General features: G+C 39.8%; 1 protein-coding gene across 1 annotated transcript in view; it reads left to right on the plus strand.

Annotated features, from left to right (window-relative positions):
* The first annotated feature begins 23328 nt into the window (after window positions 1-23328).
* Window positions 23329-26976, plus strand: part of LOC134353568 (matrix metalloproteinase-16-like) — a 227297-nt gene continuing 223649 nt past the window's right edge. The window contains exon 1 of the mRNA XM_063061627.1: window positions 23329-24343. Within this exon, the coding sequence (XP_062917697.1) occupies window positions 24200-24343 (144 nt within the window). The 5' untranslated portion in view covers window positions 23329-24199. The remainder of the gene's footprint in view (window positions 24344-26976) is intronic.

Genomic DNA, 26976 nt, shown 5'->3' on the forward strand with positions numbered 1-26976 from the left:
ATGGAGGAATTTAAGGTGGGGGCTTATTTCGGAGGCAGGGTTTGAGGGTCAGCACAACACCGTGGGCCGAAGGGCCTGTACTGTGCTGTACTATTCTATGTTCTATGTTAAGAAGCCACAACTGAATATTTTATCCAGTCAATGGTCAAATTCATTAGAATTACATAAAATTAGCTGTTCATTAGAAAGGACAGAAAGAAAGACCAAATGCTGGTAACTGTTTTTGAAACTAAGCACATAAACAGTGCCAGGGAAGACAATATATAATTAAAAATACAGAAATAGGATTTTCCAGAAGTTCCACTTAAATGTACACAGCTTGTGAATTCATGCTAAACTGTCTGGTCAGGTCATTTATTGTACATATATTGCAGCCCATGTCAAGTCCTCACCCTGCTTTACATGTATTTTGTGCACTACCATATATGTCTGTGATGGTGACATTAAATATACACAAACCTGTGTAAGCTAATGTTTTCTAGCATCTTTGCACCAAAAACAACACTGTAATGTAATCTGGCTGCAAAATGTATGGCCATTCAATAAATTCAGGAATAGAATCTGTGAGATATTCAGAAATTCAGATAGCACCTGTGGCTTTGCATTACTAAGGTGCAACACCTCACGATTATCTGGGCTAAACTCCATCTGCCATTTCTCTGCCCATATCTGTATTGTGTTGTCTTCTTTGCCAGTCTTCCACACTATCCACAACACCACCAATCTTGGTATCATCCGCAAACTACTTACCCACCCATCTACATTTTTATCCAGGTCATATAAATACATCATAAACAACAAAGGTCCCAGCAGAGATCCCTGCAGAATATAACTAATTACAGACCTCCAGCTTGAATAAGCCCCTTCAAATACTACCCTGTCTTCTATGCGCAAGCCAGTTCTGAATCCAAACAGCCAATTTGCTGCAGACTCCAAGCCTCCCATGAGGAACTTTGTCAAACATCTTACTGAAATCCATGTAGACAAAATCCCCTGCTCTACCTTCATCAATCTCTCTCCGCAACTTGTCATAAAACTCAAGTAAGTTGGTAAGAAGCAGCCTGTCCTGTACAAGGCCATGCTGACTCTCCGTAATTAGGCCATAGGTTTCCAAGTACTCATATCCTATCCCTAAGAATTTTCTCCAGCAATTCCTCTGCAACTGACATGAGTCTCACCAGTCTATAGTTTTCAGAATTTTCCCTTGTTCCCTTTGTAAATAGAGGTACCTCACCTGTGCCTAGAGAGAACACGAAGATACTGGTCAAGGCCCCAGCAATCTCGTCTCTGTGGTAGGTCCCCTGAGGTCCTAGGGACTTAACCACCTTAATACTCATTAGGAGACTCAACAGTTCCTCCTCTAAACACTAATATATTTATGTCACTTAGCACTGATCTCCTGGTCCTCCATGTCTTTTTCCTTGATGAATACTGAAGTAAAATACTCACTAAGGACCACATTCACATTCTCCACATCCAAGCAACCGTTCCCCTCTTTATCCTTGAGTGGTCCAACCCTCACCCTAGTTATCTTCTTGCTTTTGTTTCTGTATAAAATGCCTTGGGATTCACCTTAATCCTACTTGCCAAGCCTTCCTGGCTTTCTTAATTCTCTCCTCAAGTTCTTTCCTGGCTTCTTTATACTCTTCATGTGCTCTGTTTGATCCTGATTCTGAAGCTTTAAATACTTTTCCTTTTTCTTCCTGACTAAATTCGTCACCTCTTTGGACATTCAAGGTTCTCTTATCTTTCCATCTCTGTCCTTCCTTCCAACAGGAACATACCTTTCCTGTACTCTGTGCAATTGATCTTTAAACTTCCTCCACATATCTAATGTGGACTTACCAGAAAAAAAGGTGTTCCCAATTAGCTCTCCTTAGTTACTGCTTGATGCCCTCATAATTTGTCCTACTCTAAATTAGGACTTTCCTGCAAGAACCATATTATCCTTATAAGACCATAAGGTATAGGAGCCAAATTAAGCCATTTGGCCCATCGAGTTTGTTCCGCTATTTCATCATAGCTAATGCAATTTTCCTTTCAGCCCCAGTATTCTGTTTTCTCCCTGTATTCCATCATGCCCTGACCAATCAAGAATCTATCAACCTCTGCCTTAAATGTACATAAAGAATTGGCCTCCACAGCTGCCTATGGTATTGATTTCCACAGATTCACCACTCACTGGCTTGAGAATTTCCTCCTCATCTCCATTCTAAAAGGATACCCCTCTATTCTGAAGCTGTGTCCTCTGGTCTTAGACATTCCCACCATAGGAAACATCCTTTCGACATTCACTCTATCCAGGCCTTTCACTATTTCATAGGTATCAATTGGGTCACCACTCATTCTTTTGAATTCTAGTGAATACAGACACAGAGCATCAGATGTTTTTCATATGACAAGCCGTTCAATCCTGGAACCATTCTGGTAAACCTCCTTTGAATCCTGTCCAGTTTCAAAATGTCCTTTCAACGGCAAGGGCCCAAAACTGCTCACAATACCTCAAGGAAGAACTCAGCTGTGTTTTATAAAGTCTTAACATTACATCTTTGCTTTTATATTCTAGTCCTCTTGAAATGAATGCTAACATTACATTTGCCTTCTTCACACAGATTCAACCTTCAGACTAACCTATGAGGAATCCTGCGCAAGGACACCCAGGTTGTTTTGCACCTCAGTTTTTTTTATATTTTCTCTTCATTTAGAAAATAGTCTACCCTTTCATTTCTTGTACCATACACTTGACCATACACTTCCTGACATTGTATTCCATCTGCCACTTCCTTGTCCATTCTCCTGACCTGTTTAAGTCCTTCTGTAGCCTCTCTACTTCCTTAAAACTACCTCCCCCTCCATCTATCTGTCACAAAGGGGGGCATTGAAGGCAGGCACAAATGGAAGACACAGACACTGAAGTACTAGGAGCAGGACTTGACTAGAGTAGGGTCATGACAGGGTACAGATAAGGAGCAGGGACAAGAACGCAGACTTGGGCTAGGACATGGACAAGACAGGGAACCCGGACAAGGAACTATGCACAAGGAGCCCGGGCTTGGGCTCCGAGCCAGAGACTAGACAAGGACCCAGAACCTAGGTCTTGCCTCGGGCTCGGGCCCCAGAACCAGGCAAGGGCATGACATGAATACAGGACAGGACGTGGCAGGGGTCTAGAGGCTTGAGGCTTGAGGCTGGGGTCGGGGTCTTGGTCTTGAGGCTTGAGCTTGGAGACGGGCTGGGGTCTTGGTCTTGAGGCTTGAGCTTGGAGACAGGCTGGGGTCTTGGCTCTTGAGGCCTGAGGCTGCGGGCTGGGAGCTAGGAATGCGGAGGCTGATAACTCGAAGGCTGGAGCTCAGAGACAGACTGGGAACTGTACATCAACATAGAGCCAGGACTTATCCTTCAAAAAGCCAGGACTCATCTTTAACATGACACCAAAATGAGACAGGACAGTACATAGACATAGAGCCGGGACTGATCTTCAGACAAACCAGGACTCAACTTTATCTCCACACCAAGGTGGGACAGGTCCATCCGTCGAGTAACAGCAGAACGGCCAGACTTACCCAACAGAGGCAAAGACAAGACAAGACAGGACCCCCCCCCCCCACAGGGCAATGGCAGAACAGCCTGACTTACCCCATGGAGGCAAGAACAAGACAAGACAGATCCCCCGCAGGGCAACAGCAGAATGGCCTGACTTACCCCACAGAGGCAAGGCCAAGACAAGCAAACACCAAAGAATGACAGACAGTTCCATCTCTGCATCAGGGTTACTCCAAGTCACAGTTACGGCCAGCATCCTCAGCTGGCTACAGAAACAGCTGGATCCCTACCTAGCTCAGAGTGGCTAGTAGCCACTCAGCTGGCCCAGGAAACAGCCGAATCCATACCGCAAAGACAGCTCTGGTTACCAACAGCAAGGCTCCATGAAGCGATGGTTCTAAAGCACAGCCTAAAGATGGCAAGTGGTCACTCTAGCCTTCCACCAGCAGGTTGCTCCCGGGGGATCTTGACAAGACAAACCAGCAGCCCACACTTGACCTCAAGGCCATTTATATTCCAAGCCTCAAGTGGGAATCAAGAGCCTATGATTAACTCAACCAAAACAAGGGGCAGCTGGAAGACCCAGAGTCCTGAGTCCACGGACCGGACCGTGAACCAGAATGCAGACTTCACGGACCGGACCACGTCACTTATCTTTGTATCATCTGCAAACTTTGCAACAAAGCCATCAATCCTGTCATCCAAATCATTAACATATAACATAAAAAGTATCTGTCCCAACACAGACCCCTGTGGAACACTACTGGTTACCGGCAGCCAACCAGAAAAGGTCCCCTTTATTCTCACTCTTTGCCTCCTGCCAATCAGCCACTGCTTTGTCCGTGCTATAATCTTTCCAGTAATACTATGGGCTTGTAGCTTGTTAAGCAGCCTCATGCATGGCATCTTGTCAAAATCCAAATACACAACATCAACTTTGTCTATCCTGCTTTGTTATTTCTTCAATGAATTCTAACAGATTGGTCAGGCAAGATCTTCCCTTGAGGAAACTATACTGACTACAGCCTATTTTATCATGTGCTTCCAAGTACTCCAAAATTACGTCCTTACCAATCAACTCCAACATCTTCCCAATCACTGAGTTCAAACTAACTGGCCTGTAATTTCCTTAATTCTGCCTCTCTCGCTCTTGAAGAGTGGAGTGACATTTGCAATTTTCCAGTCTTCTGGAACAATAGTTTCTATATCTATCCAGATAGTTCAGGAGTTATGGTCACTGCTCAGTCACCTGGCCTGGCTCCTTACCCAACACCAGGTCCAGTACAGTCACTCTTCTCATCGGACTGCCTGAATATTGATTTAAGAAACTCTCCTGTATGCACTTAGCAAATTCTGCCCCATCTAAACCCCTTGCACTAAGAAGGTCCCAGTTTATATTATGTATATAAGTTTAAATCCCCTGTGACAAATACCCTATTATTTTTACACATGTTCTTAATATGCTTACGTATCTGTTTCTCAAAGTCCTGGAGGCTAGTGGGGGGTCTGTAGTATAATCCCATTTGTGTGATTGCACCCATCCTGTTCTTGAGTTCTACCCAAATGGACTTAGCGTCTGAACCCTCTACTATGTCTCCTCTAGGTACAGCTGTGATATTGTCCTTGATTAATAGTGCACTCCCCCTTCCTTTATACCTCTATCTTCAGTAAAACTTCAAAAACTGGTATATTAATTACCTATTCCTGCCTCTCTGTCATCCAACTTTCAGTAATGGCTACAACACTGCAGTTCCATGTACTGATCGAAGCTCTAAGTTCATCACCCCTACTCACAGTACTCCTAGCATTAAAATATACACTCTTCAAACTATCTGTCCCATCATACACTTTATCCGATTTTGACTTTCAATACTTTCCCTGACATCTACCTTCCTATCCAATCCTTCACTTGCAGTCCTGCTGTTCCAGTTCCCAGCCCCCTGCAAGACTAGCTTCAACCCTCCTGAGTAGCATTGGCAGAACTTCCGGCTGGAATATTGGTTCCCCTCCAGTTCAGGTGTAACATGTCCCTCTTTGTACAGGTCACCCCTTCCCCAGAAAAGGTTCCAATGATCCAAGAGCTTGAAAGCCTGCTCCCTGCATCATCTCCTCAGCCACTCACTCACCTATGCTATCATTCCATTCTTACCTGCACTAGCCTGTGGCACCTAGAGTAATCTGGAGATTACTACCTTGGATGACCTCCTCTTCAGCCTCTTTCCAACTCCCTATACTCACTGTGCAGGACCTCTTCCCATTTTCTGTCTAGGTCATTGGTGCCAATATGCGCCACAACCTCTGGCTGTTCACCCTCTCCCTTGAGAATATTCTGCAGCTGCTCTGAGACATCTTGGACCCCAGCACCCAGGAGGAAACACATCATCCAGGTGTCCCTTTTGCAGCCGCAGAATCTCCTGCCTGTCCCCCTAACTATCAAGTCCCCTATCACTACTGCAATGCCTGACTTTACTGCTCCCTGCTGAGCCACACTGCCACTAGCCTGGCTGCTGCTGCTGTGGCCTGATAGGTCATTTCTGTGCCCCCCTGAGCATTATCCAAAGGGGTACACTTGATGCTGAGGGGAATGGCTACAGGGGAAGCCTGCAGTGACTGCTTAGTCCCCTTACCTCTCCTGGTGGTCACCCATCTGCTGTCTGAAGCCTATACTTCAGATGTGATCACCTCTTCAAAAGTCTCTTCTATAACTTGTTCAGTTTCCCGGATGGTGCTGAGTACATTGACTTTCAGCTCCAACTCTTTGACCCAGTTAGTCAGGAGCTGAAGTTGGGTACACTTCCCACAGATGTAGTCTGTACATCTATAGTCAGGAAAACGGTCAGGTATTCTGAATTCCCATATCTGACAGGAGAAGCCATCCATTCTGACTACACTGTACTATAAAAATGCCAAAACGTTGGCGTCAACAGGGAAAAACACTTGCACCTTCCTCTCTGTGCCTCCGCCTGTTCTTGCCAAAGCCTGTTGAGACAAGACCTTCCCCCTCTAACACTGGTACATTCCAATATTGGCCACTCTGCCTCACCCTGCCTTTCTTTTATTTCCTGCTGAGTTTAGCCCTCTCACACTTAGCACGCCTCAGTTGCCAATAAAAGACCAGCCTTACCTGAAGCTTTTCCATTTATATGCTCTGTCCCAACCTTTGACGGGCCTCTGACACCAACAATTACCATTTCTACACCAGGTTGAGATGCAACCAGTCAATAATACACGTCACCGTGCATCTGTCAAAGGTTGTCAAAGATTTAGATGACATGCCAAATATTTGCAATCTTCGAAGAAACTAGAAGTGCTGCCATCCCTTCACTGTAATGGCACTTACCTGCTGGGCCCAGGGCTAATCCTCCGAAATGATAATACCGAGGAGTTCAAAGTTGCAACAATTACATATTATCCATTATCCAATCTTGAGCTATTTTTACCTCTCTTACACTTTTCTATGTAAGAACAGGAAATAAAGCACTGTACTTTTACCTCTTCATTTCCCACTTACCAGGGAATAGTTCAGTTGCACAGATAGTGATTGGCGGAAGAGTGTAGAACTGGAGTGTAGAAGAAGTAGTGCTGGAAAATAAGGAATGATTTGTGGGATAGAAGAGGAAATCAGGGAATCATAAAGAAATTAATCCCTTCAAAACCCTGAAAGGTGTATGGAAGATGTGTCTGGGGATGGAGCTGTTGGAAATCGTGAATGAATATCCTTTGTTGTTATCAGAGATTTTTTTCCTTACTTTGGACATGTTACTTCTGTTTCTCATTACAGTATACAGATTTCTGCTTGATATGTTGAGTGTTCCTAATATTTTTTGCTTTTATTTCTGATTTCCAGCATTGGCAGTTTTTTTATATTTGCAAGAATAGAAATTATCTAAGAATGATAACACAGATAAGATAAAACAGTAATTTACTTGAAGATAAGTAATGTTTCTGACTTCCACAAGCCCTTTAAGTAAAACTAGTTAAAACAATTCAAGGTTCATGGTCCTTCAATTTGAGAAACACAAATTACAGTGAAGAAAACGCTAAGGCTATGTCCATAATGCATTTTGCATCTACTTACATCAGTGTGTGTGCCTGTTGACCTCGTCATAATGCATTTCAGACAGACTGCTCACATATATTTGCAGAACTGCACTGCACGTGTTTAGCGACCAGGTTTTAGATAAAAAAAAATCCCTCAAGTAGCTTTTAAAAACATTTAACTATGCAAGAGAATTCCAAGTGTAGACCTGCTTCCATGACCATTGAATGAAAACCTTGCCTGTAAATGCATTAAGACATTATGAGACAGAATTAGTCCAGGAACATTCAGCTCTACAGTAATGACATTCAGTGTTTATCTTTCTCCCTTCATTCACAATCCCTGAGAGCATAGAAGCAACTAAAAAACTGTATATTTACATTAGTCTATTATAAGTTCTGTTAGAAAATATTGCTTGGAACTAAATTTGCAATATTAGTGATTCTCTTTTCATTCTATAACCTGCCAGCATTATCAGGGGGTCAAAGGAAGACCACAATTCACAAACATTATATTTACTAGCATCAACAGGAGGCATCCTTCTACCAGAGTCTAAAGAACTAATTGCTTTCTTAAAAATTTGTTAAAATAGGTGTGTTTAAGAAGTCAGCTGTGTCCACCATGGTGCATTTCTCCGCTAAGATGTTGGCTGATGGCTAGAGAAGCTGTTAGCTCTTAGCTATTAATACTTGAGAATAGGTTGACCCATATCTCCATTATCCCAACTCAGAATAAGACTTCCAGCTGATTACTAGTTCAATTAGTACTATTTCTAGATATCAACGTAAAAGTTGTCTTAGAGAAATGGCACTCCATGCTTGATGCTTGCAGTTTTTGGTCTGAAAGTGCTCTGGCAGAAAATGTGTGAAGATGTTAAGGCACTGCCAACAAGTTCCTTCAGATCTTGTGGTATTTTGTTAAATCCTTCTCTGATAAAAGCAATGAAAACTGTTAGAATATTAGTCTTATTATTAGCCTTTATTAAGATGATAAATATAGGAAGGTCTTTGAAGCCTCCCTTTGTTGACCAATTTTCTCTGATTATTGAAGTATTGCTCCTGGTAAATCTGCTAGATATATCAGTAAAGTGTAAATGCCTTATTATTTCTATATTTAGATCACTGAAACAGAGCAAGATTGTTTTAAAACATAGTATAATTCCATAATATGTTTAGGGCTGGATTAAAATGGGGATAATCAATAAAGTTGGCAGATTCAATCAATGTGTCTAATTCACCATCTGTGAATAATCTGAAAATTACTTCAATGTAACAGATAAGTAATATTTGTGTACATTAGGCAGATTCTTTGGAGATTTTTGCTAAGCCTTATTTTAAAAAAGCATTGTAATCAGTTTTTTAGTGCATGTTGGCTTAAGAAAAAACAGTTTAATATTAAGAGCCTTCTCAAAGACCTAGAAATAGGCAGGTTTAATGAAAACTTGTCATAGTGGTTAATTCAGTCCGGAATCATGACAAATTTTGTGGCCTGGTCTGGCTTTCAGTGTAATGTTTCTAAAAGCAAGTTCAAAGGAAAGTGAAGTTATTTTTTTCAATGATTTGTGCTTCAAGATCCTCTTATTTTAAATGGGTTTGCTTGAATTTCAGTGAAGCAATCAGAAATTCCAGATCAAAGTACAGTACTAAATACAGTCCAAAATTTATGATGGAATTGTACTATGTTGTAAAATAATTCTGTTTTGTTTCAGTGACCTAAGTATAGACAGCCATGTCACCTATCAGATTGGTTCCAAGCTACTATTCTGTGCTTGTGTATTTTGATGCCCTCTGGTGGATAATGTTAACTGGATTTTTCTGGTCTGAGCAACAAATTTCCAACAGGGACTTGGTCAAATACTGGGTTAAGTGTTAATAATTCTTTATTTTAGCTTTAAAGAACATACATTTCTTGTTCACTATATCTGACCAACTTTGCTCAATTTCTAGCTAATAATTGAATAACTGGGATTACTATTTTTACATAATGGTCTAAATATGGACTATAAATTCTTTGAAAATAGCTAAAAGAAATATGGAAAACTCACCTTTTGCTAATGGCAAATGTTATATTATTTTATTCTAATACCAAATGTATTCAACACATCCCCACTAAGAAGAATAAAGTTCCATTGTATTTAAACTGTCATTACACATTATCATATTTACAATGGAAATATAAATTCTGTCATAAGTACAGTATTGCTAGGAATTGTGCGTCATACTTTTGCAGAGCCTGAGAAAATTATGTATGACACTTGAGAACTGATTTAGGCATGCCTTTGGCTTATGCATGTCTCCCGAAATATCAGAGAGAAATTATGGACATTTTTAGTATTCAGTAAAGAGATGTTCCCCTTGGCATTTAGATCAGTCTAAATGAGGCCTTTGACTATAACTTTAGCCATAACTCATTATTCCCCCCTCCCCCCATTCAATACTTCAATTGCAGGTTAATTCCGATAGTACCATTAAATGCAGACTAAAGCATGAACTAGTGATAAAGGTGTGGCTCTCCTGTTCAATTGCCCAATCCAATGACAACCTGCAAAGGCAAGTTTTTACATTGGTGTGGATTGTTAAGTGGTACACAAAGGGATATTGATAATACTCGTATGATCACTGTTGAGAAGATTAATCTAAACCAAGAGGCTACTTGATTTTAAAGCATAAATATAGTACTTATTTATTTTCTCAACAGTGATAATTTATTGAAAACAGGGTTGGAATCATTTTCTACATGCACCAGCCAGAATGCTGGTTATTAATTGCCCTTTTTAAAGAGGAAAACAGATAAGGCAGGTTCTTCACTTCTACTGAAGCTGAACATTAGCCTGCAACCGTATTGTGAAAAGTTTTGTTCTTCTCATTTCTACTTCACTCTCCACTTGTGAAGGTATTTATTGTACTAATTCTAGGAACACTCCAAGGTTGAGTTTTGGCATTTTAACACTAAGAAATTTGGTATATGAGGAATCACATCCAAACCCATGCTTGTAAATTTGTAACATTCCAAAAGGCAGTTTTGGCAATGGCAAATAACTTATCCATCCATGCTATGTAATCTTATATTTAGGCAAGATCAGGAAGGTAGCAGCCCTTGACAATGCAGCAATGTGTGGCTAGGCATAGCTCAAATACCATCTATAAATTTGCTGATGATACAACCATTGCTGGTAGAATCTCAGATGATGATGAGAGGGCATACAGGAGCGAGATATGCCAACTAGTGGAGTGGTGTCGCAACAACAACCTGGCACTCAAAGTCAGTAAGACGAGAGAGCTGATTGTGGAATTCAGGAGGGGTAAGACGAAGGGAAACATACCAATCCTCATAGAGGGATCAGAAGTGGAGAGAGTGAGCAGTTTCAAGTTCCTGGGTGCCAAGATCTCTGAGGACCTAACCTGGTACGAACATATTGATGCAGTTATAAAGAAGGCATGACAGTGACTATACTTCGTTAGGAGTTTGAAAGGATTTGGTATGTCAACAGATACAATCAAGAACTTCTATAGATGTACCGTAGAGAGCATTCTGACAGGCTGTATCACTGTTTGGTATGGGGGGGGGAGGGTGATCAACTGCACAGGACCGAAAGAAGCTACAAATTTATTTGTAAATTTAGTCAGCTCCATCTTGGGTACTGAACTACAAAGTACCCAGGACACCTTCAAGGAGCAGTGTCTCAGAAAGCCAGTGTCCATTATTAAGGATCTCCAGCACCCAGGGCAAGCCCTTTTCTCACTGTTACCATCAGGTAGGAGGTACAGAAGCCTGAAGGAAAACACTCAGTGATTCAGGAACAGCTTCTTCCCCTCTGCCATCCAATTCCTAACACCACCTCACTTTTTTAATATATGTTATTTCTGTTTTTGCATGATTTTAATCTATTCGATATACGTATACTGTAATTGATTTACTTATTTTTTTCTTCTTCTATATTATGCATTGCATTAAACTGCTGCTGCTAAGTTAACAAATTTCACGACACATGCCAGTGATAATAAACCTGATTCTGACTCTGATTCTTTCAGGTGGGCATTAGACCAATTTTATGTTCAAGCCCATGAAATTAGATTAGGATCAACAAATTTATGATTCAGAGGAAGGAATTCTATTCCTTACCTAGGGATTGAAACTATCAAAGATGATAAATGTAAGAATGCACCAGGAGATAAGCATAAAACTAATATCAAATGGCCTTATGGATTTAGATGTTACATTGATCTATCAAAATAACTATTCAAAGAATTCTGAGCCAAAAGTTTGAATATCATAGGGCTACCAATGTTATTAAAATCACCCCTTAATCTATCCATTTCCTTTTATGAGATGTAGCTAACTTTATTTGGATTTAATTAATCAAAATAGCACAACTTTTATAAGAAGTATCATAACTATTCTATTCCCTGTTTAATATACTGCTAGCTAGATATTGGAAGTGCTGCACCTATTCATTATTCAGAATCAAATACTTGTGTCATATAACACAACAGATGAATATTCAGGATAACGAAATTAAAGAAATTAAATACTTAGAATTTCTTCAAGGATCTGGGAAGATTGTGGTATACAGATATTATCAAAACTATTTGGTTTTATTAAAAAAAATACAGATTATGTATTTAAACAAAAGTAGTTCCAAATATTTAAAACAATATGAGTTATTTGTCCAAGAATGTTGAGATGGTTTAGCTGATTAGTGTGACTAGCTGAGCAACATATATCCATAGGGTCAAGCATAAATCCCGATGGTGACAAAGAAACAAATTAATTAAGTTGCAGACAGGGTAGAGAAGTATGGATGGAATAAAAGGAATCACAGCTGGATGTAAGTGAAAGAAACTTGTTTCTTTCAATGGGACTCTAGCACCAAACACATCGATACCCCTCCCCAACTCTCTGCTTTCTTCAGGGATTGATCCCTTCATGTTCCCCTTGTCCAGTCATCCCTCCCCAATGATCTCCCTCCTGGTACTTATCCCAGCAAGCAAAAGAAGTGCTACACCTGCCCCATTAGCCTCCTTCCTCTCCTCCATTCAGGGCCCCAAACTGTCCTTCCAAGTGAGGCCTCAGAATCTAATGAGATTGTCTACTGTATTTGGTATTTTAGATGAGGCCTCCTCTACACTGGTGAGTCCTGTCGAAGAATGGTGGACCGTTTTGTCGAGTTCCTTCGCTCAATCTGCAAAAAGCAAGGTTTCCCAACCATTCTAATTCCATTTCACATTTCTGACAAGTTGGTCCATGGCCTCCTCTTCCACCATGACAAGGGCATTCTCAGGCTGGAGGAACGACATCCGATATTCCGTCTAGGTAGCCTCCAACCTGATGTCATGAACATCGATGTCTCCAACTTGTGGTGATTTATTTCCCCCTCTCTCTTCCCTCTTCTTCACTTTCCCACACTGGCCTCTTATCTCTTCTCTTCACCTGCCTATCACCACCCCCTGGTGCCATTTTCTTTCCTGTTCTCCCATGGTCCATCCTCCTCTCTTATCAGATTAATTCTTCTCAAGCCCTTTACCTTTTCTACCTAGCATCTCCCAGCTTCATACTTTATCCTCCTCCCCCACCCTACTGGCTTCACCACACCTTCTAGCTTGTATTTGTTCCCCTCTCCCCCATATTCTTATTCTGGCATCTTCCACTATCCTTTCCAGTCCCGATGAAGGGTCTTGGCCCAAAACATCAACTGTTTATTCCTTCCGACAGATGCTGTCTGACCTGCAAATCTCCTCCAGCAACTTGTGTGTGTGGCTCTGGACGTGCGTGCCACTGAGCACCATGTGAAACAAGGGTTAAGCTTGGCTAAATTGTCAATGGCAGTTACATAGCCCAGGAACATTTAATATTGGAAACAAAATGGGTAATAAATAAAATTAGAGCTAAAGGAGTAAGAAAGAAAGGTGATGTGATAACTGGTAGAAAATGACAATCATCATTCTCTGAAAATGGATTTAAAAGTAAATGCTAACAGAGCAGAATGTTGTAAGTGAAAGCTGGATTTTAAAGCAGAAACCTTTGAAAAGCTGGTGAATGCCATGAATTTGTTTATTTTCTCATTTTCCTGTGATATGGAGCTCCATGCATCCTAACCAACTTCAGTTCAACAAATGACGATAATTTAACTTGGCTTCTTTTGAATAATAATTCATGAAGTTAATAGAGTGTTAAATGTGCCACGATCTCTCTTACTCATTTTGCAGAGACTCTCAAAGGCCAGTTTTACCCCATCCAGTTACCTTAATTCTGCATTCCCTTCCCACTCTAACCTATTTGTCTTTGATCTGTTACACTAGAACAGTCAAGCGCAATATCAGCCTTTCATTTTACTTCTAGTTTCATGGCAACCATTGGAACTCAATACTGAATTCAACAATTTTGGTTAACTTCCTTTTCATACTTGTATCAATACTAGGCTGTTTTACTGTGCATTATCCATCTGTTTAAATTATTTATTTTCTCTCCACTGACATTATGGGACATTTCCAACAGCTTTGTCCTGCATTTCACAGGTTTTACTGTCCATTCACAAGTCCATTTGCTTGATAATTCTCTATAGCTTCACTCATCAGCTGTTGAAGCTATCAACCAAATGAGTAATTGGTTAAAAATCTTGGCTTGCCTTGTCAATGATACTCCCTATGCCCTCTATATTCCTTCCCCACCTTCACTGTAAATTAAAAGTAACTTATTTTATCTCCTTCTCACTTCTGTTAAAGGGTTTGTGACCTGAAACACTGAAACATTAGCTCTGTTTCTCTTCCCCAAAGATACTGTCTGACCTGCTTATTTCAGTGATATATTCACTAAGTTTATTTTATTCAGATTTACAGCACTATTACCAGTCCTTCTAGACAATGAGCCCATGATGACCAGTTACACCCATGTGAGTAATTAACCTGTTAACCTGGCCATCTTTGGAATGCGTAAGCAAACCAGAACACCTGGAGGAGTCATGGGGAGAACTTACAAACTCCTTACAGGCAGTGGAGGGAATTGAACCCTATTGGCTGATGCCGTAAAGCATTACATTAACCTCTATGCTACCATGCTGCACGAAATGATATCTACCCAGATCACTAACTAAATCAAGTAGCTAGGAGGTATGAAGTAGGTAACTTTTTCAGATTATGAGGACACTTCCTTGTTTATTGTCGTTTAGAAATGCATGCATTAAAAAATGATACAATGTTCCTCCGGTATGATATCACAGAAACACAAGACAGACCAAGACTAAAACTAACAAAAACCACATAATTATAACAAATAGTTACAACAGTGCAAAGTAATACTGTAATTTGATAAGAGCAGACCATGGACACGGTAAAAAAAAGGTCTCAAAGTCCTGATAGCCCCAACATCTCATGCAGACGGTAGAAGGGAGAAACTCTCCCTGCCATGAGCTTCCAGCGCAGCAAACTTGCCAATGCAGCATCCTGGAAGCACCTGACCACAGTCCGACTTCGAGCCTCTGACCAGCCCTCTGACACTGAGCACCGAGCACCATCTCTGCTGAGCACTTCGACCCCTCCCTGGCCGCCGAGCAACAAGCAAAGCCAAGGATTTGGGGCTTGCTTTTAATTACACAAGTATATGCCTAATTATTAGATATGATGCAAAGCACAGTAGCATAGTGGTTAGCACAACACTTTACAGTACCAGCGACCCGGGTGCAATTTCAACTAATGTCTGTAAGGAGTTTGTATGTTCTCCCCATGACGGCGTGGGTTTCCTCTGGGTGCTCTGGTTTCCTCCCTCAGTTCAAAAATTTACCAGTTAGTTAGTTAATTGATCATTGTAAATTGTCCCCTGACAGGATTAAATCAGGGTTTGCTGGGCATTGTGGCTCAAAGGGCTGAAAGGACCTGTTTCACAATGTATCGCAATAAATGAATAAATAAATGTTATGCTGGCAGGTGAATGTCAGTGGTAATAGATGTGAGCACATTCTCTGATAGGCATTCATTTTGTCTAGCAATGGTGTTATTGCCAAAAATATGTAGGTACTTAGAGGAAATAATAAAGGACACTTTGTGTGATCTACATAACAACAGAGGTTTGAAGTCTACATTGCACAATGATGTAATAACACCAATAGAAAGAGCTCCAATAAATTGAAGCAAATACGCACAAATAATCGAATGATAGTGATGAATGTATTGGTTGTGAGCTTAGTTCCTATAATTTAAGGTAGAACAATGCTCACAAGTTATAAACATATTTATCCACTAAACATTACCACTTGGACTTAAAACAACCTTTAAGAAGTTGTCACTGTCAATGTGATAAAAATTCAAGAATATCCAACATCACGTCATAAATTATTTATCAACACTTACCTAGAATATGTTCTGCAGCATATTCAGTGAAGTCAGAGTTGAGAGTTTCCATGTTTTTTACAGGTTGGAGATCCCATTTATATTGAAACATTCAGAGCCTTATCTGAGTTGCTCTAGGGTATTCATTCAGTGGTAATGAGTAAAGGAATAATTTCAGATATCAGTACGTACACAGGTTAACCATACCCCAACACCCTTTCCTCTCTGCTTTCTCGATTCTCTAGCAGGCAACTGAAGATTAAACTTTAGAAGTTAAACTGTAGAAGACTCCATTTACATTGCAATATTAGATCTGCAACCTGTAAGCTGGAAATTCCATTGTCTGATCCCTTCTTCTGCAGTATCCTACAGTAGCTGTTGTGGAATGTTAAACACATCTGGGAAAATAATATTCCTAGCTGTTTGCTTCTGACAGCGTTCAAAATACATTAAGGCTTAGAATTACAAAGGAAATGTATTTGAACAAAGATGTACGGGAATTTTGCCAGCACTCTGCAGTTCACTTGGATCAAAGCTGATCTGGCTGCACTAGAGAGACAAGAAAGTGATAAGAAAAATGAAAGAATTTCTCTGAAGAACGGCCAAGGTTTGAGAATGAGCATCTGATCTCATGATTCAAACTATTTACAAAATAATTAAAAAGAGAAAGAGTGAAAATAAAAGAGAGAAAGAGAAATGAAACAAAAAACAGGCAAAGAAAATATATCCAATGGACTCACTTTCAAGAACTCATCATACGTACTCGATATATGTGATTATTTATTTATTATTAATATTTTGTTTGTTTTTTCTCTTTCTGTATTTGCATTCTTTATTGTCTTTTGCACATTGGTTGTTGTTTTTTTTTTGCATTTACTGTGGATGCCCACAACAAAATCAATCTCAAGGTATTTCAAATATGGTGACATATATGTACTTTGATAATAAATTTACTTTGAACTTTAAACTTTAGAGTGAAAGAAATATTTTCAAGATATAGTCTGTAAGGAAATGGGGAAGGCAATTTGTACATAGTGAATCCTCTTTAAACACCAGTGAGGTTATGATCAGATTTTTTATTTTTGGTGGCACAGACTACCAGCTAAAACATAAATATCGGACAAGACCCAAAGGAAACTTCTCTACTCTTCTTCATGTAATGCCATGTAATCATGTGTGGACAGTTATGCAAACTAAATGTTGATGTTTTCAGTCAATTGAACTGTCCAAATGCTGCATACTAGGTCATCTAAGCACTCCTCATTCAATAATAAGAGCAGAAAATACTGGAGACACTCAACAGGTCAGGCGACAGCTGCAGAGAGAAAAACAGAGGCAATATTTCAGCCCAGTGATCTGAGGTGGAACAGTGGATGGTATTGCTGACTCACAGCTCCAGGGATCTCAGTCTGATCCTGAACTTGGATGAGGTCCTTGCGGAGTTTGTTTAGTCTCCTGGCGAGTCTTCAGATTTTTACTGGGTGCTCTGTGTTATTTTCACATGGCAAAGACATACTGATTTATTGGGTAATTTGATATTGTAAAGTAGCCTAGTATAGATGGGTGCTGGAAGAATTGTGGGGGGAGGGAATTCATAGGGAGGAAAATTAACAGCAGGGTAAATGTGTATTTGATGATTGGTATAAATGTAGTTGATCGAAGGCTTTGTTTATGTTCTGTATGACTCTATGACATATCATTTATTCCTCCCCATAGATGCTGCCTGACCTGCTGGGTCCTCCAGAACTTTGTGTTTGTTGCTTTTAATTTTGTTTGTCTGTCCACTGAGGCTGCCCAGCTTCCTGAGTACCACCAGTACTTTTGGTTTTATTTCAGGCCTCCAGCATCTGCATTTGTTTTATCATTTTGCTTTTCAGTCCCTTGTTCAACAATTCTCCTTGAGGCAGCGCAAGCTATCATTTTATGCTACTTTACAGGTAGTATGTCATGATTCTTTGTTTCAAAACACAGTTTTGCAGGAGTATTCTGTAAAATGTCCTTGTTCTATCTTTGAGTTTTGTCCAGAGACATACAGTGTCAAAGCTCCTCTCTCTTTGAATTAGTGGCTGAAGATAGAACTTCCAATGATCGTATAACCTTCCTGAAGCCAGAAGGACTGCAGGACAAGCGGCACCTTCTAATTAAGATATTCCACTTTCTATAAAATGTGGTAAGTCAGGGTAGATATGAAAAACCTGGACGATTTAGCATGAAGGCTAAACTATTTGATTATAATTTTTCTGCATTAATGGGATTTTCCAAACCTGTACTCTTTCATAATTAATCTTAGGCTTGTTAAATGTTGGTTTAATTGCTTCAGTGAGATAAAAGTAATGGAGGGACTCAATCTACAGAAACCACAAGTTCTAGATTTTCAAGATATCAGCAAAATAGTTTTCCTATCACCTTTGAAAGAAGTACGATTTTTAACCTAAATACTGTAAGGTATAATTTATGCAGATTTTGCTTTATTTTGAATCACCTACATTCTAGTTTATTACCTAACCTGCTAAACTTTGTTTAGGTTGAACTATAGAGCATTTCAAGTCAAGACAAGTCACTTTTTATTGTCATTTCAACAATAACTGCTGGTACAGTACACAGTAAAAACGAGACAATGTTTTTCAGGACTATGGTGCTACATGAAACAATACAAAAACTACACTGAACTACGTAAAACAGCACATAAACTACACTAAACTATAGACCTACCCGGAACTGCATAAAGTACACAAAACAGTGCACGCATTACAATGAATAATAAACAAGACAATAGGCACAGCGGAGGGCAGTAGGTTGGTAGTCCGATGGCTTGGGGGACAAACTGTTAGATAAATAAACAGCTGAACTGTGATGTCCGGGATCACGTCCATTTCTGTACTCCCGCTGAGTATTTTGTTGGAGTCGGATTTGAGTTATTTGGTTAGTTTATTTCCAAGGACAGAATTTATTCCAGAAAATGAAGAACAAGTGGGACAGTGGAACTAATTCATGTCCCTTTGGTTAGGATATATTTTAAGTGTTTTATCCTCTCCCTGTGACAACTTTTATTTGTAGGTCTGATTTGCTTAAAGAAGCACATCTCATGCTCTGCTTGTTGAGCTATCTGTACATATCTATAACGAGTATGTAATGGCACTTAAGTAACGATCAAAAACTGAGAACAATATGTTTAATGGAGAAAAAAAGAAGCTGAATTAGAACAAAGAGTGGAACAGTAAATAGGGACATTTGAGGAGAAAATTCCATCAGGAGACGGAAGCAGCTTTAGAGTCAGCTTCATGGTGATAACCTAAACAATGCCCATACGTCCCTTATCTACATCTAGTTCTTATCTAGAAATTGCCGCCATAATTGATAATGCACCTAATGTTCTTTGGCTCTAATATCCCACTGTGATATCAATAACTTACTTTTAGGAACATCTCCTAACTTATTTAAAGGAAGACCCTGCTGCAGGTAAGTTATCTACAAACTTCATTAATGTGGTGCTTAATGACAGATTATAGAAAAATATCCCTTTTTCCTTGGTGTTCACAGCAACTACTTGTTTCATTCTAATTAACTGTCTATGTTGTACCTTTATCATGCCAGTTTATTTTATGAGCATACTTTGGCACTTACTGCAAGCATAAGTTCAAAGTTCAAAGTAAATTTATTAGCAAAATGCATATATGTCAACACACACAATTCTGAGATTCATTTTCTTATAGGTATACTCAATAAATCCATAATCACAATAGAATCAATGAAAGACCACACCAACACAGCGAAAAATCAATGTGCAAAAAAAAAACAAATTGTGCAAATACAAAAAGAAAGACAGAAAATTGATAATAATAATGATAAATAAGCAGTAAATTTTGAGATCATGAGAAGAAGTGTCCTTGAAAGTGAGTTAATAGGTGGCAAGAACAGTTCAGTGATGGGGTGTGAAGATCAGTGAAGTTATCCCCTCTAGTTCAAGGGCCTGATGGCTGAGGGGTAATAACTGTTCTTGAATGTGGTGGTGTAAGTCCTGAGGTTCTTGCACCTTCTTCCCAATGGCATCAGAGAAAAGAGCATATCACCTGGGTGGTGGGGGTCTCTCATCATGGATGCTGCTTTCCTGTGACAGTGTGCTGTATAGATGTGCTTAATAGTGTGGAGGGCTTTAGCTGTGATGAACTGGGTCATATCGACTACTTTTTGTAGGACCTTCCATTCGAGGGCATTGATGTTTCCATATTAGGCTGTAATGCAGTCAGTCAATATACTTTCCACTACACATCTATAGAAGTTACTTAAAGTTTTCGATGTCTTGCCGAATCTTTGCAAATTTGTAAAGAAGAAGAGGTGTTGCCATGTTTTCTTCATAATTGCACTAATCGTATGTGCTGAGTCTGGGTCAAGTCTTCTGAAATGATAGTACTGAGGAATTTAAAGATGCTGGCCCTCTCCATCTCTGATCCCCCGATGAAGACTGGCTCTTGGACCTCTGGTTTCCTCCTCCTGAAGTCAATAATCAGCTTCTTGGTCCTGCTGATATTAAGCAAGATTTTCAATCTCAATCTTCAATCTCCCTCCTATACGTTGATTCATCACCATCTTTGATTCGACCTATGACAGCAAACTTAAATATGACTTTGGAGCTGTGCTTTGCCACACAGTTGTAAGTGTAAATGGAGTAGAGGAAAGGGCTAAGCACACAGCCTTGCCTTTCTGCACCTGTGCTGATGGAGATTGTGGAGATCATATTGCCAATCCAAACTGGATGGAGTCTGCAAGTGAGGAAATTGAGGATCCAATTACCCAAGGAGGTATTGAGGCCAGATCTTAAAAGTTATTAGTTTTGAGGGGATGATAGTATTGAATATTGAGGTGTTGTCAATAAAGAGCATCCTGATGTATGCACCTTTGCTGTCCAGATATACCAGGGATGATTGAAGACCCAATGAGACTGCATTTACCATGAATCCGTTATGCTGGTTGGCAAATTGGAGCGGATCCAAGTTGCTTTTCAGGCAGAAGTTGATATATTTCATCACCAACCTCTCATAACACTTAGGCACCAGTAGAAGTGAAGCCTGCTTGAAACAGGTGTGTGCTTCTGACATCTTTAATGAGAGGTTAAAGATCTCAGTGAACACCCCAGCTAGATGATCAGCATAGGTCTTTAATACTTGGCCAGGGTGCTCTCCGTGCCCAGGTTCACCCTCCTGAAGAATGCTGTCATGTCGGCCTCAGAGACTGAAACTGCAGGGTCTTTGGGGGCTGTGGGAGTTTGTGATGTTTTGACGGTCAAAGTGAACATAGAGTACATTCCTTTCACTTTGTAACATTCACCTCCTGTAATATTTTTCACTTCCCTCAAACTTTATTCTTCACAATTCTTCTATAATGCTGATCTGTTCTGATTACATTTTACTGATTTTTAAACTTTCCTTTGACTACAAAGCCCTTACTTCAAGGAAGACAGTTGAGTGATTCTAGTGTCAACATATCAGCTATCAAAATCCTTTTGAAATAACTCGAATCCAACATATTCTTTCTCTGTCTATTTCCTCCTACCTCTTGTTCCACATCGGAACCTTACCCGCAATTCTCCTCTGAGAACTTCCTGCTAATAACAAAAATGCAGATGAACAGCCCAAATACTTCCAGATTTGCAACTCCCCTTTTCATTGTTCGAGATAAGCTTGAGGATTTCCTTTTCCGAATATTTATGAAACCTTTCACTTCCTGACCACCACTTTAATGGTTTTGGAGATTTCCCTAACATGATAGAAATGTGTCTATTCTTATTTTTATGCATTTTTCCCTTTTTGTAACCAAAATATTTTTGTCAAGAATTCTGGAAATTAAAGAAATGAAATTTAACTGAGTTTATAGAAAAAAAGAGAAATATTCAAAAGCAACAGATTTACAAAAATACATGTGAGTAATACTGTATGTACGAATATGGTGATAAATTCAGAATCCAAAGCAAATACGTTAGTTAAGGTCTTGAGTGAGGCAGGGACTTCCTACCCATAAGTCCAACTTCCTACTGTCATGATTTGCACAATGGTTTTCTTCTGTCAGTATTTCCTTTTCTTTATTGTTGATTCATTATTTCCTTCTCTAGAGTGTGTCAATTGTCATAATGACATCTCAAGTCCTTTAGCTCTGTGAAACAAGATTTGGAAGTCTCTGTTTCAAAGATGGACATTCATTTACAGACCATAGAGGTGCCTTTTTTATCAGTTTATAATATACGTAAATTAATTGCCTTAGGAATGCCTTGCCATATGAAATAAAATGATTTGCCTCCGCTATGTCATTGAAAATTCATTATGACAAAATAAATGTTTTGCCAGTGTGGGCTTATGAGCATTCACACTTAATATGGTACTGAGAGATGTGAGGAAATAGACTAGAGAGTGATTTTTAAAAGTCTGTCCTCAGTTCGTAGAAGGGCATTTCAGTAATTGTTCTGAGGTTCGTGAGTTCCAAGTTCTTTACAATTCTGTAGTTTGCATTGGGATCACAAATTCATAATATTTAAGAACCCAGTATGATGTTCTTAAAGTTCAAATCACACAAACAAATATAACAATAATATAATAATATTGTACAAAAGTGACACAGCATTGAGCAAAGCAAAGGAAGGCCACAACAAGGAATATAAAAGCACCTAGCTGACTTTGATGTGTAGATCCCCGTGTGCTGTCAACATAGAAACATAGAAAATAGGTGCAGGAGTAGGCCATTCGGCCCTTCGAGCCTGCACCGCCATTCAGTACGATCATGGCTGATCATCCAACTCAGAACCCTGTACCTGCCTTCTCTCCATACCTCCTGATCCCTTTAGCCACAAGGGCCATATCTAACTCCCTCTTAAATATTGCCAATGAACTGGCCTCAACTGTTTCCTGTGGCAGAGAATTCCACAGATTCACCACTCTCTGTGTGAAGAAGTTTTTCCTCATCTCGGTCCGAAAAGGCTTCCCCTTTATCGTCAAACTGTGACCCCTCGTTCTGGACTTCCCCAACATCGGGAACAATGCATCTAGCCTGTCCAAACCCTTTAGGATTTTATACGTTTCAATCAGATCCCCCCTCAATCTTCTATGCCAGAGAGTATAAGCCTAGCCGATCCAGTCTTTCATCATATGAAAGTCCTTTAGCAGCAATGTGCAACTGGTCCTCTCTAAAGGCAAAATGCTTGATAATTTAGCTACTTGAAATGCCATCAAAATTAAATAAATATCTGCTTCAGTAGGGGCAGAGGTCATAAAAAGGGTTAATACTCAAAGGAAAGGATATAATCTCATAAAATAACTTAAGAACTACAGTTATTCGACTAAATGAAACAAGATGCTTTTGTCACTTGAACAGATGCAAAGCCAATTGACTAAACGGAAGTTTGCCTTCAAGAATCCAGGAAATGTGTATTAATAAACGCAGAGTATAGTACAACTGCAGAACATCCTCTGTGAAGTGATGGCTGGAGTAATGCTTTGTTCACAGTCCTCATATCGGATCGGAACACTGAAAGATGAGAGACCCTTTCTATAAAAGGAAGAAAAACAGTATATGAAATACTGTAATTGCTTAAATGGTTTGCACGATGTGTTATTTTTATATTTACTAACTTTATTTTAATGGTCCTATATCAACTTCCCTCTTTCCAAAGCACCACCGAGAGGTGCTTGCACTTGGCGCCTCAATATAGTACAGTATTAGACCTGAGATTGGGAAAAGGGAGGGCGAGGCAAATTCGCTTCCATCCTAAACAAAACACTGCAATGTGATTACACATCGAGATTTTAGTTTACATTATTTAAAGATCAATGACATACATAAAACGTTAGCAATTAAGATATGTTTATCTCTAGGAAGCGAGTCGGCATTGCATTTGTTTTTCTAACATAAGATAAAGCTGTCTTTAATCGGTAGAGCACAGGGGCGAGGCATTCCGTTCACAGTAGTCTGGAAAATTTTTGCTTAGCTTCCGTGCCAGGGAGGCAGATAATACAATGTCTGCATAATGACCAGAAGCGTCTGTGTCAGCCTCTGGTCTCCCAGTTTTCGTAGTGAACCAGGTCTCTGCCAGTTAGACAGGGTAGTTGGTTAATTAGTGCGCAGACGCGCTGGAGGCTCCCTGGACTGTTACACTCGGACTGAGTGGTTGCAGCCAGTGAAATTGCTCCGGGGCGATCCGCCGCACAGAGCAGCCCAGGCTCCGCGCAGCTCCTTGATTCTCTCTCACAGTTTGTCACTATATCCAGCAACGGACGGCGCCTCTACAAATGAGCGGCTCCTTCTCTGAAAGATGGCAAACGGGTTCATTAAGCCTTTAGCCACACTGTACAGAGAAAGAATACTTACAATTGTATATTCCGGGGCGTTTTATTTGCAAACCTTGCTTTGGATTATTTGTTTCGTTTGTGGTGAGGAACAATCGTTCAGCGTGGAGGTAAGTTTGTATTACTTGGTTTTCTATAGTGATAATATTCCGCTACCAGTAATGCATTTGAATTCGCTGACGCTCCAATTCCGTAATGTACACATACTGAGATCTCCATAAATTACTGAAAAAACTAGTCAAACGTTTCTTCATTTGTACAGATACATAGTTTTCATTTGATTAGAGCGATATTAATTTTAAGAATCGCTACAAATAAGAATGAAGGTGGTAGTGCCCTCTCACGGTGTGAACAGACTTTTTATTCAATCCAAAGGACATTGTGCGATGACTTGATGAATGCCGCTTTCTTGAGCAGTTGTATGCAGTAGGGTTTTTTTTTCTAATTGATTTATTATTCATTATCCTGCCCACGAACGAACGAATTTGAGGGCAGGTTGCATTCTGCGTACGGTACAGTCACACCTTTGAACCAACGTTAAGCTACAATCGGCCTCTAAACCTTTTCAGTCTGTGCTGTTATTGTGGACTAACGATACGTTCTCAATCAGTCTCCTTGTGTAACTTAAAATGACTGGGGAAGCAAAAACTGTATCACGACCTTTGTTTTATAATCACCGGTAAGCGAAAATATTTCTTTAATGTTCTTATAATGAGTCATGTTGTAATTACCATACAGGCAGCGTAAATTATTCCGTTTGCCCCTTTGTTTTACTGAATCAGTCATTTGTTGAGTCAGGTTACACACTTGGCTCCCACTCTCCGGCATTGCCACGTTCTATCCACGTACTTTGATCCGACGGTTGAGATATCCGGCAAAGTGACGGGTCACTTGAAGTTCAGCATCCCGGAGTGCTGATCTGTTCCAGCAGACTACTCGAGATTTCGATAATTTAATCCAGATGTATGGCCCATTTACTTCATTTCGCTCTTCCACGCGTTCCATCCTTGTGCCGGTTGGATTTTCAAACCTTATATTCAACCTCCAATCACTCTGTTTCTCGGGGAGTAACAAGTTGCGAGTCGCGAGGTGATTTTGTGCTGCGGCGGGCAAGCGAACGCCAGCTGGAACGTTTGGCTTCTCAACTGCGACGTGCAACCTTGTAGTGTATTTTCAAGGCAGTTCGAAGCATCCTGGGTGGAGTGAAATCTGGTTTCCACTTAGCCTGTCGCACAGTGCATTTCTAACGTAGTTAGGCAGCTCTGCTACAGAACAAAGTTATCAGAGGAGATTTCCAGTAGAGTTTTTTTTACTTTCATAGAGCAATAACATTTCATTTATCAAATATCTTCATTAAGAGCAGAAATTAGACAAATGTGGTTAATTAGTCTTTTGGGGATTTCTAAATTAACCTTCCTAATAAAATTAATGTACTTTCAGTGGTTTCTCTATGAAACTAGTTTTGAAAAATATACAGGGAACGACGATCACTATCAAAACCGTTCTCTGTATGTCACCACACCACCATTGTAATATAAGATATTTTAGAGGTTTTAAATTATGCTACCATCTCCATTATATATACCAGTTGGAAGAAGGTTAGGTATTTTTGAAAGTCCGTTGATGGTATGGCAACCTTAGGTGCCCTCAAGAAAACATTTGTGAGTTGCCTCCCTGAAGTACCGTTCTTGTGTGTGATAGAAGTAATCCCATATCCAGCTATGATAGCTCCATGAGTTTAAGGGCTGATCTCCCTTTTAGAACTTGTGACAGAGTAGACTAGGAGGAACAAAGAAATTGAAAAGATACTGGGTTCTTTAGCCTACCAAGAAAACTGTTCAACATTGTCTCCATTATTTATTGAACAGACCTATACTGTATAACAATGAAAAAAAAAGTTTGAAGTGTGATTTACACTCTGTTAACAAATATTTTATTGTTTTGTTTATTTATTCACAATATATGACAAAGTTTTTTTTATCACAATACACTTCTATAAAAGTAAGTATCTTGGTTCAATATCACCGAATGTTACTGATTTATGTAACAAAGATAATCAGCTTTGATTGGGGGCACCCCTGGAGGTCTGATCATGTGCCATTCTTGTCATATAACAAGAGACCACATGAAGCCCAGTGATAATATTTAACTGCTCATTCACCTCTGAGTTAAAAGTTCCTGGTCCCATTCCAGGAGTTGAGCACAAAAAAGACTTAAAACACCAGTGCAGTAATGAGAATGTATTAGACTGCCAAAGATTGTCCTCAGGGTGAAATGTTAGGCCTGTCTCTTGTTCTCTGATCAATATTTACCCCTCACATAATAGTATTGAGAAAATCTGCTTGTAATCATGATTCTGTACAGGGATCTGGCTGTCCCAAGACTGGCTATTGCTTTGTTTACATTACAAGAGTGACTATGTCTGTATTGGTTATAAGGCACTTTAAAAGGCTCTAAAAAAAGATTGTGTGCTACTAAATAAGATTTTTCATGTAATACCACGACTTCTGCAAGTGGCTTTACATTTATCTAATTTGTAAAGATCAGGACCGTAAGCTTGAGCATTTTGCTTGTGAATTTTGTACAACTATTCTAAGTCATGGCCTATGTACTTGGGGTCCTGTCCTTGTGTATCCAAAGAAGAGAAGACAAGACTGGTAAAGCTGATGATTCTTGGGATCATTCTATCATTCAAGATGATTCTATCTCGTGAGCCTGAGGTAGAGAAAAAATGGGAAGCTAA

This window comes from Mobula hypostoma, chromosome 1 (assembly GCF_963921235.1).
Source record: "Mobula hypostoma chromosome 1, sMobHyp1.1, whole genome shotgun sequence".
NCBI classification, from domain to species: Eukaryota; Metazoa; Chordata; class Chondrichthyes; order Myliobatiformes; family Myliobatidae; genus Mobula; species Mobula hypostoma.